The sequence below is a fragment of the Cervus canadensis genome, chromosome 22 (assembly GCF_019320065.1).
Source record: "Cervus canadensis isolate Bull #8, Minnesota chromosome 22, ASM1932006v1, whole genome shotgun sequence".
Lineage (NCBI taxonomy): Eukaryota > Metazoa > Chordata > Mammalia > Artiodactyla > Cervidae > Cervus > Cervus canadensis.
In genome coordinates, this window is record NC_057407.1 from 3,460,923 (window position 1) to 3,471,847 (window position 10,925).

The 10,925-nt window shown below is 46.1% G+C and overlaps 1 protein-coding gene across 1 annotated transcript in view; it reads right to left on the reverse strand.

Annotated features, from left to right (window-relative positions):
• The window catches only part of MRPS25 (mitochondrial ribosomal protein S25), a 46,785-nt gene extending 36,511 nt beyond the window's left edge, over positions 1-10,274 (reverse strand). Inside the window, exon 1 of the mRNA XM_043442621.1 lies at positions 10,001-10,274. Within this exon, the coding sequence (XP_043298556.1) occupies positions 10,001-10,134 (134 nt within the window). The 5' untranslated portion in view covers positions 10,135-10,274. The remainder of the gene's footprint in view (positions 1-10,000) is intronic.
• Positions 10,275-10,925: the final 651 nt, after the last annotated feature.

Consider the following 10,925-nt stretch of genomic DNA (forward strand, 5'->3'; position numbering starts at 1 on the left):
GAATTTTGCAGTCAGGAGTTCATGATCTGAGCCACAGTCTGCTCAAGATAAAAGACAATCTAATACAAAAAATGGGGGGAGACTAAATGGACATCTCCAAAGAAGAGATACAGATAACCAACATGAAAATATGATCAACATTGCTCATTATTAAAGAAATACAAATGAAAACCTCAATAAGGTATCACTTCACAGGGTCAGAAAGGCCACAATCAAAAATTCGACAAAGAATAAATGCTGGAGAGGGTGTAGAGAAAAGGAACACCCTTGCACTGTGGGTGGGAATGTAAACTGACACAGCCATCATGAACAACGGTATGGACACTCCTTAAAACAGGTAGGGGTAAAACTACCATGACCAAGTAACCCCACTACTGGACATATACCCTGAGAAAACAATAACTGAGAAAGACACATGTATCCCAATTATCCGTGGAGCTCTGTTTACAATAGACAGGACATGGAAGCAACCTAGATGTCTGTCAACACGTGAACAGATAAAGAAGTTGTGCTACAGAAATACCACGGGATATTGAAAGTGAAAGTCGCTCAGTCATGTCCGACTCTTTGTGACCCCGTGGACTACACAATCCATGGAATTCTCCAGGCCAGAATACTGGAAGGGTAGCCTTTCCCTTCTCCAGGGGATCTTCCCAACCAGGGATCGAACCTTGGTCTCCCACACTGCAGGCGGATTCTTCACCAGCTGAGTCACAAAGGAAGCCCACCATGGGATATTACTCAGCCATAAGGAACAAATTCGTTTCAGTTCCAGGGACATGGTTGAACCTAGAGCCTCTTAGAGAGAGTGAAGAAGTCAGAAAAACAAATATTGTATTTGATGCATCTATATGGTATCTAGGAAAATGGTATCAATGAACCTATTTTCAGGGCAGGAACACAGACCCAGAGGTAGAGAATGGACTTGTGGACTCAGCAGAGGAAGGACTGGGTGGAACAAATTGAGAGAGTAGCATGGAAATACATACATGAGCATGTGTAAAATACATAGTGAGTGCATAGTTACTGTGTAACACAGGGAGCTTATCCTGGTGAACTGTGACGACCCAGACGGGTGGGGGTTGGTGGGACGGAGGTTCAGCATGGAGGGGTATACACACATATATGGTTGACTGACACCTTGTATGGCAAAAATCAACACATAATTGTAAAGCAAACATACTCCAGTTAAAGAATGAAATAATTATGAAAAATAAAAATAACAGTTTTTGACCCATTTTCTAAAATAATGAAAATAAAACAAAAAATAAAAAATTTGAACCTAATTAAACTTAAAAGGTTTTGCCCAACAAAGGAAACGACACACAAAACGATAAAGACAACACACTCAGAATCAGAGACAATATTTTAAAGGAAGCAACTGACATCATATTACCTTAGAAAATATACAGTTTCTGGAGCTCAGTGTCAACAAACAATAAAAATCCATTCAAAACACATGCGGAATACCTAAATGGACATCTCTCCAAAGACATACAGATGGGCAACCAACACATGAAATGTCGTTCAACATCAGTCATTATCAGAGAAATGCAAATGAAAACTTCAGTGAGGTATTACCACACAAGGTCAGTATGGCCATCAACAAAAATTCTACAAACAGTAAATGTTGGAGAGGGTGTGTGGGAAAAGGAACCCTCCTGCACTCCTGGTGGCAAAGTAAAGTGATACACCCACTCAGGAGATAAGTATGCAGAGCCCTTGAAAAAATGAGGATAAAAATACCGTATGACCCAGCAAGGCCACTGGGCACATACCCTGACAAAATCATGATTCAAAGTGACACATGAGCCCGCTGTTGTTTGGAGCACCATTTACGAAAGCTAGACATGGAAGCAATCTAGATGTCTGTCAACAGATGAATGCATAAAGTTGCTACGTACATCCAATGGAATATTACTCAGCCATAAAAAGGAATGGATTTTAGTTGGTTCTAAGGAATCAGCTGAACCTAGAGACTTTTATAGAGAGTGAAGGAAGTCAGTAACAGAAAAACAAATATTGTATATCCAGGCACATGTATGGGGTCTAGAAAAATAGAATACAGAGGCAGAGGTAGAGAATGGATTTGTGGACACAGTGGGGGAAGGAAAGGGCGGGACCTACTGAAAGAGTAGCATACAAATATATCCATTAGCAGGTGTAAAACAACTAGCAGGAAGATGATGTATAACAGAGAGCTCAGACTGGTGCTGTGTGATAGCTTAGAGAGACTGGATTGGGGGAGGTGGCAGGGAGAGAGGTACAAGGGGGAAAGGATGTATCTATACTTATGACTGGTTCATGCTGTTATATGGAAGAAACCCTGTGACACTGTAAAGCCATCATACTCCAATCAAAAATCAACTTCAAATACCACAAAATATATTTAAAAAAATAATAATAGAATAAAAAATGTGAAGCCACCTTCTAAATAATGACTATTAAAACAAAAATAAACAAATGGGATCTAATTAAACTTAAAAGCTCTTGCACAGCAACGGAAAGCACAAACAAAACGAAAAGACCACCCTCAGAATGGGAGACAATACTTGAAAGCTAACTGACACAGGAATAATCTCCAAAACATATTAACAGCTCATGGAGCTCAGTTTCAAGAAAAAAGACAAACTAATCAAAATTGGGGGAAGATTTAACGGACGGCTCTTCAAAGACGACATACAGATGACCAACCAACACATGAAAAGATGATCAACATCACTCATTATTAGACAAATGCAAATGAAAACTTCAATGAGGTACCATTATCACCTCACCAGGTCAGAATGGCCATCAGAAAAATTCTACAAACAGTAAATGCTGAAGAGGGTGTGGAGAAAAGGGAACCCTCTTGTACTACGTGGAAAGATGTGGTCACAGTGGGGAACAGTATGGAGAATGCATAAGAAAAAGAAAAACAAGAAACCTGCTAACCCTACAATACCACTACTGAGCATATAATTGAGAAAACATTTTTCAGAAAGACACATGTACCTCAATGTTCACTGCAGCACTATCTGTAATAGCCAGAACATGGAAGCAAACTAGTTATCTCTGGACAAATGAATGGATAAAGAAGATGTGCTACATATACACCACGGACTATTACTCAGTCATAAAAAGGAACAACTTGAGTCAGTTCTAGGGAGGTAGGTGAACCTACAGCCTGTTATACAAAGTGAAGTCAGAAAAACAAGTAACATATATTAATGCATATATATGGAATCTACAAAAATGGCCCTGATGAACTTATATGCAGGGCAGGAATACAGACCCAAAAGTAGAGAATGGTTTCTGGACACATCAGGGCAAGGACAGGGTGGGAAAAACCGAGAATCGCAAGGAAACATATACATTACCATGTTAAAGAGCAGAGGTAGTGGGAAGTTACTGTATAACCCAGGAGGCTCAGCCTGGTGGGCTGTCACGATCTAGACCGGTGGGGATGGGGAGATTTAAATGGGAGGGGATGTATGTATATTTAGGGCTCACTCATGTTGTATGGCAGAAACCAACACAACATGTACAGCAATTATATCCCAATTAAAAAATGAGAAAAAATTATGAAAAAAATAACAATTTTTGATCCATCTTCTAAAATAATGAATATATTTTAAAAATAAACAATTGGGACATATTTAATCCTAAAAGCTTTTGCTCAGCAAAGGAAACACAAACAAAAATTATTTTAAAAATGGAAATAAAAAAATTTTGACCCACCTTCTAAAATAATGAATATAAAAACAATCGGAACCTAATTAAATGTAAAAGCTTTTGCAAAGCAAAGGAAACCACAAACAAAACAAAAAGACAACCCGAAGAATGTGAGACAATATTTGCAGACAAAGCAGCTGACAAAGGTTAATTTTCAAAATATACAAACAGCTCACAGAGCACAATGTCAAAAAAACAATTCAATTAAATAATGGCTGGAAGACTTTTATGTAGACACCTCTCCAAGGAAGATGTACAGATCACCATCAAAACACATGAAAAGATGCTCAACACCACTCATTATTAGAGAAATACAAATCAAAACTATAATGAGGTATATCACCTCACACAGGTCAGAATAGCCATCTTCAAAAAAATCTACAAACAATAAATGCTAAGAGTGGAGAAAAGGGTACCCTCTTGTACTGTTGGTGGGAATATAAACCGGTACAGCCACTGTGGAGAAGAGTATGGTGATGCCTCCAGTTCAGTTGCTCAGTCACATCTAACTCTTCTCGACCCCATGGACTGCAGCACACCAGGCTTCCCTGTCAATCACCAACTCATATCTATTGAGTCGGTGATGACATACAACCATCTCATCCTCTGTCGTACCCTTCCCCTCCCACCTTCACTCTTTCCCAGCATCAGGGTCTTTTCCAATGAGTCAGTTCTTCACATCAGGAGGCCAAAGTATTGGAGTTTCAGCTTTAGCATCAGTCCTTCCAATGAATAATCAGGACTGATTTCCTTTAGGATTGACTGGTTGGATCTCCTTGCAGTCCAAGGGACTCTCAAGAGTCTTCTCCAACACCACAGTTCAAAAGCATCAATTCCTCAGTGCTCAGCTTTCTTTATAGTCCAACTCTCACATCCATCTATAACTACTGGAAAAACCATAGCTTTGACTAGACGGACTTTTGTCTGCAAAGTAATGTCTCTGCTTTTTAATATGCTGTCTAGGTTGGTCATAGCTTTTCTTCCAAGGAGCAAGCACCTTTAAATTCATGGCTGCAGTCACCATCTGCAGTGATTTCATCAGTGTCTAAGGAGATGCCTTAGACAATAGAAATAAGACTACCATATGTCTCAGCGATCCCGCTACTTGGCACATACCCTGCCAAAAACATAATTCAAAAAGACACAGGTGGGACTTTTCTGGTGGCGCAGGGGATAAGAATCCACCTGCCAACGCAGGCGACGCAGGTTTGATCCCTGGCTGGGGACGAGTCCACATGATTTGGAGCAACGAGGCCCATGAGCCACGACTACTCAGCCCCTGCTCTCGAGCTGGTAAGCCACAGCGGCTGAGGCTACACACCGCAACTGTTGAAACCTGTGTGCCCGGAGCCTCTGCTCCACAACAGGAGAAGCCACCGAAATGACAAGTCCATGCACCGCAACAAACACTAGCCCCACTCACTGCCAAATAGATGAAGCCGGTGCACAGCAAAAAAGACTCATTGTGGCCAAAAATATAAAATATATTTTTTTAAAAAGACACATGCACCCCCGTGTTCATTGCAGCACTATTTACAACAGCTAGGACATGGAAGCAACCTAGATGTCCATGGAGGGATGAATGGATAAAGACAAGTGGTACATTTATACAATGTAACAGTACTCAGCCATAAAAAGTAACAAATTTGAGTCAGATGAAATAATGTTTAACCCAGAGCCTGTTCCACAGAGTGAAGTTAGAGACAGCATATATTAATGTATATATTTGGAATCTGGAAAAATGGTAGTGATGAACCTACTGCAGGTCCGGAATATAGGCTCAGACGTAGAGAACGGACTTGTGGACATATGCTGAGAAGGAGAAGGGGGACAAACTGACAGACTAGCAGTGACATTTATACACTACCGTGGGTAAAACAGATGACTAGCAGGGAGCTCAGCTCTGAGCTCTGGGATGACCTAGAAGGGTGGAATGCGGGGTGGGGTGGGAGGCTTCAGAGGGAGGGGATACATGAATATATACGACTGACTGATTCAAGATGCTGTACCGCAGAAACTATCATCATACTGTGAAGCAACTATACTCCAATAAAATACAGTAAAAATAAACCCAGGAAAACATGGTGGAGACTTCATCCCTGGGATTGACACAAATACACATCTGAGCAGAACAGCTCCTTGGCAGGAGCAACGTGAGCCCTACTCTCATCAACGGCTAAGCCAAAGGTAACCTGGTTCCTTCCCCTTTCTAGTCCCTAAATAGCTACTGTGGTAGTTCTCCCTGGACACACCACCACCGTCATCTCACAGAAGGAAACAGCTCAAGGGAACCTGTTACTTGATTTCGCTCCATCCTGCAGCCGGAACAAAAGCCCCAGTAAAGCCGTGCCTAAATCTCTTGTCAGGACTCTAGTCAACTTCTATTGCTTGGGGAAAGCCAAGAACCCTGGTCCGTATCTCCCTTGTGGTTTCTTTCCCCATCCTTGCCACACCTTTGCAAATCATCCCTTGATTAAAGGCTCCCCAAATGACCCGAATTTCAGAGCACCCTCTGCTTCCTGCTGCAGCCCTGCCCTCACAGCAGACCATGCACCGGTGTGAGTGGTACCTGGTAGAAGAGTGCCGCCTGGCTTTACCACGTCCCAGCCGTCCGACCCAGGGCAAGTCACTGCTCTGTGCCTCAGTGTTTATGTCAACACAGTGGCAAGGCAAGACAAGCAGTCCACACAGGAGCTTGTGGTCTATTCTCAAGAAAAGGACAGGAGCAACAGAGAGCCTGACTGTCTGACATCTTTAGGCAGACATCCAAAACTGGGGCAGAATCCAACGTCAAAACAAAAGCAATGACAATTAATAATGCTAGGGAAACAAAAAACTGCAAAAAGAAAAATAAAAAATAATCACCGTACTCTGTCTGACTCAACTGTGTATAGTGTTTACAGTCATAGTAACTTAACAGTGAATACCGATTTATTCAAAATTCTTAAATGACTATATTGGGAGGATGGTGGAGGCTGTCAACAGTACGCATGGTGGAGTCCCATACCAAGGCCACAGATGCGACCCTGGTCATCTCCAGAACTGACTGAGCCCATAGCAACCACTGCCATGAGCACCCAACCCATCTAAACCGGCCAGCTCCCTCATCCCACATTAGGTACAAATACCCACCCTAACCAATCACCTAATGTCACCCTTCCAGCAGGAATTCTCTGTCTTGAGACTATAACAATCGGCTACTAGCCCCGCATTGGCTCTCCCTGGCCGGTCAGCGGTCAGTCCTCTGTGCCTGCAGCCCTCATTTATCTCTGCTCTTTGTTCTTAATAAACTCCTTTCTGAAATACTGTGTCTAGAAATTCTTTTCCAACTCACACTCGACATGCATGTGTTGGGGTGGGGAATGGCAGTGCTGCTGGGAGAGTTAAATCCTTGCCTTCTAAAGCAGCAAGTCAATCGATAAAGCCTAAAGCTAAGAAAATAAGGAGGAGCTAACTACGGTATTCATATGAAGGTAAAACACTTCGCTAATCAAATGGTTAGAGTTGAAAAGTGGTTGCCTCTGGGAAGAAGTGGAAGCCGAGTACTAACTATCATAATAAGCCATGGAGACCATCACAGCTCACAGGACTGGACTTTCCCGGATTCAGGACCCCTCTCCTCAATTCCCACCCCACAGCAGAGGATTGCCACGTAGCAAAACTGTTTACAAATAAATCAGGGCACACCTGTGTAGGAGCTTCTCGCACCTAGTACTACTGGAACATTCAACAGGGCTATGTAATGGTTCCTGCTGGAGCCTGGGGGGAAGGTTAATAACAAAAGGTCACCTGTTGTGCCAGATACCTTGCTGGGCACTTATACTCAAACACCGGCAGCAACCCCAGAGGGTAGGGTTTTTACATTAAGAAAACATGTCAAAAAAAAAAAAGAAAACATGTCAGGGATCGGACCCAGGAACCCTGCATTGGGAGCACCGAGTCTTAGCCACTGGACCACCAGGGAAGTTCGTATGCCCCAACTAAATATCCCGCATGCCGCAAAAAAGATCGAAGATCCTGCATGCTGCCACTAAGACCCAGTGCAGCCAAATAAACAAATGTTTAAAAAAAAAAAAGTCCAAAAAGTAAAATGTCCTTGGTCACATGACCAGAAAGCCACAGACTCAGGGCCGTGAGCATTGGGCTCCAGTCATTATCAAATTCACCTGGAGCCTGCAGCACAGGGCTGAACACAGAACCCGATAAATGCCAGCAGCTGTTACTACTCCTGTTGGATCGTAAAGGCAAGAACACCTGGCAGAGATGAGGCTCTCAGACACTGAATAAGGCAGCTCCCCACACACCCAGCGCACACCCTGAGACTCACTAGCCTGGGGCTGTGCCGGCCACTGGCACTTGAAACGAAGGGACAGCTGAAGCGCTGAGGTCAAAGGCCAAAGAGCAAGTCTGCCAGGCTAAAATCTCAACACCAGTGAGACAAGGCAAGCCTCTAACACTAGGAACACAGGCTGTTTGGCTCCTGTTTACCTAAAGAGTATTAAAATATTTGAGCATGCAAGTATGCGAAGGTCTATTCTGACTGTTTTTTTTTTAAATATACATATTTAAAATATATATATATACATATATTTATTTATTTGGCTGCCCTGAGTCTTAGTTGCAGCAAGCGGGATCTAGCTCCCTGACCAAGGATCGAACTTTGGGCCCCCTTCATTGGGAGTACTGAGTTTTAGCCACTGGACTGCTAAGGAAGTCCCAGAAGTCCCCAGCTGACCATTTAAAACATCAGAGACTTACACAAAAAGCTGAATTTCAGGCTTCTTGACAAGTCAGAGATTCTCCATGGAGCCCACCTAGCTAACATGTGGCCAAGCAGTGAATGAGCCCCTGAGACAGGGCACGATTTCACTTTACTGCAGGTCCATCCACACTGTGTCCCTCCTTTGCTGTACCTGTCTGGCCTCTGCCCCGGGACTCCTGGTGTGGATGGAAGGATTCCAAGTCGGTTATGAAGAAGGATCTGGAGCCCATTCAGCCCTATGACTGAGTCTTCCAGGAAGCCCTCATCCCAGCTGACCCCACACAAGTATGTCCAAGTTCCTAGGTTCACCTGTTGAAAGCAAACACACCTGGGGGTAGCTTCTGGCTTTCCTGAACAGCCCTGCACTGAAGAACCCCTCCCAGAGCGGGGGCGGGGGGTAGGGGGGGACCACCCTCCACAGGGAGCTGCTCTCCAGTCACACTGATCCATCCCACACACCCAGGCCCAAAGTTTCTGAAAAACAGGAATTACATTCCCAGCACATATCACAGGGCCCAGCATGAGCAGGCACTCGGTAAATTTATATCTAACACCTGAGAAGCCCAGGGCACTGTCGCTGCCTCAAGGTCCAGTTCAAACCTTTCATTTGCAAGCTTCCCTTCCAATGAATCCCGACTCTGCGGCCTAAAGAGCATCAAGGAGTTGGGGGTGCAGGGGCGAGGTGGGTAACGAGTGGCTGCAAAGCTGACATGGGACAGTCCCTTCATTTATAAGGGTGATGAGTCGGGACATTCCTGGTGGTCCAGTGGTGGAGCAAGGGGCGCAGGGGCCATCCCTGGTCGGGAACTAAGATCCCACATACTGCAGAGCATCTAAGCCCGGGCGCCCACTGCCCATGGTCCACAACCAGCGCAAAGAGTAGCTCCTGCTTGGGCAACAAAAGAAAGCCCCCCCACACACACACACCGCCCCCCTCTCCCCGCGGCAACTGAAGACCAGCACAGCCCAAAATTATTTTTTAAAAAAAGAAAAAACGGTGATGAGTCCTTGGAGAACGAAGCCCTTTCAGAGCTGCCCCTCACCAGCCTTCAGGAGGGTGTGCCTGGCCGAGCCGGTCCCTTACCGTCTCGCGCTCCCTCATCCCCGGGCCGAGAGGAACACTGGGGTAAACAGCAAACGGGCTTAGCACGCGGAGCATTCAGACACCCCGCTGCACGCCTGAGGGCTCCGGCTCCACCAAGGCCAGCGGCGGTAACCTCTCCCAGCGCACCGCCACCTCAGCCCTGGGGCACAGGTGTCCAGTCGGGACACTGAGGAAAAGCAGCTCGCCTGGAGCCGGCGAGTGCAAGGAGAGCCGGGGCGCCAGCCGCTCGGTGGCCGCCCGGCCGGGCTGGGCTCCATCCACTCCGCCCCTCACCCAGCCCCTCACCCAGCCCGGCCCAGGGTCTCCTTCTGCTGTGGGACCTGGGGCAGCTGCCCGTCCGCGCAGTGGGGCGGGGACAGTGGCGCCAGGTCTCCAGCGGGCTCGCAGGCGACTGGCGGGAGCCTGAGGATCGGACTGACCTGGCGCCTTCGCCCAGCTCCCCGTGCGTGTTGTAGTTCACCGTCATAACCTTCACCGAGTCCTTGAACACCACGTCCCCCTGACTGAGGTATTGCAGGGTGCGGCGGATCGGGAAGCGGCCCTTCATGGGCATGGCTGCAGCGGAGTGGGCGCCAGCCAGCCGGCCACGAGTCCAGCAGCGCGGAGAGGCGAGCACCGCCGACAGCTCCCCCGCTCCCCGCGGGCAGCCTCGCCTCAGCGCCGGCTTCCACTTCCCGCGCAGACTCACGGGAGAGGGAGGGTCGCTCCCGGCGGGCAGCACGCGCGCCGCGGAGCAGCTTGGGACTTGCAGTCCTGGCTGGCGGAGCTCTCCTCAGGTGGCGGCGGCGTGTGCGGGGAGACCGCGCCTCTGCCTACAGCCTTAGAACTCGTGGGACGTTGAGGTTTTCATGCTCTGTGACTCGGTCCTTCTCCCCTCCGCCAAGGGAAAACATTTTATATGTTTTATATGTTTTAACAGGAGGAAATAATTCGGGAGAGCTGAGTTTCAATACCAAGGCGCCCAATAACTTTCTGTTCAACCTCAAGCGTGTCAGTTTTCCTCACTCAACTTCTCCAGCTTTACGGTGAAGGGTTAGAACTGTGCAATGTCTAACACGGACTTAAAAAAAAAAAAAAAAAAAAACTGATTTGCAAAAGGGGGGAAAAAAGGAATTGAGTATCTATCCCCTTCCTAGTTCCATCACTTGAGAGCTCTGGATCTCTGTTTCTTAAAAGCAAAAGGTGGCTGAGAAGTACTCTTTCTGAAGTACTCTTATTGATCCGAATATGTCAATTGTTCTTTCCTTTTGAAGGACAGTTTTGCCAGATACAGAAATATAGGTTGGGAGTGGGGGGCAACTTTCAACACTTTAAATGTTTCACTCCACTCTCCTGCATGGTTTC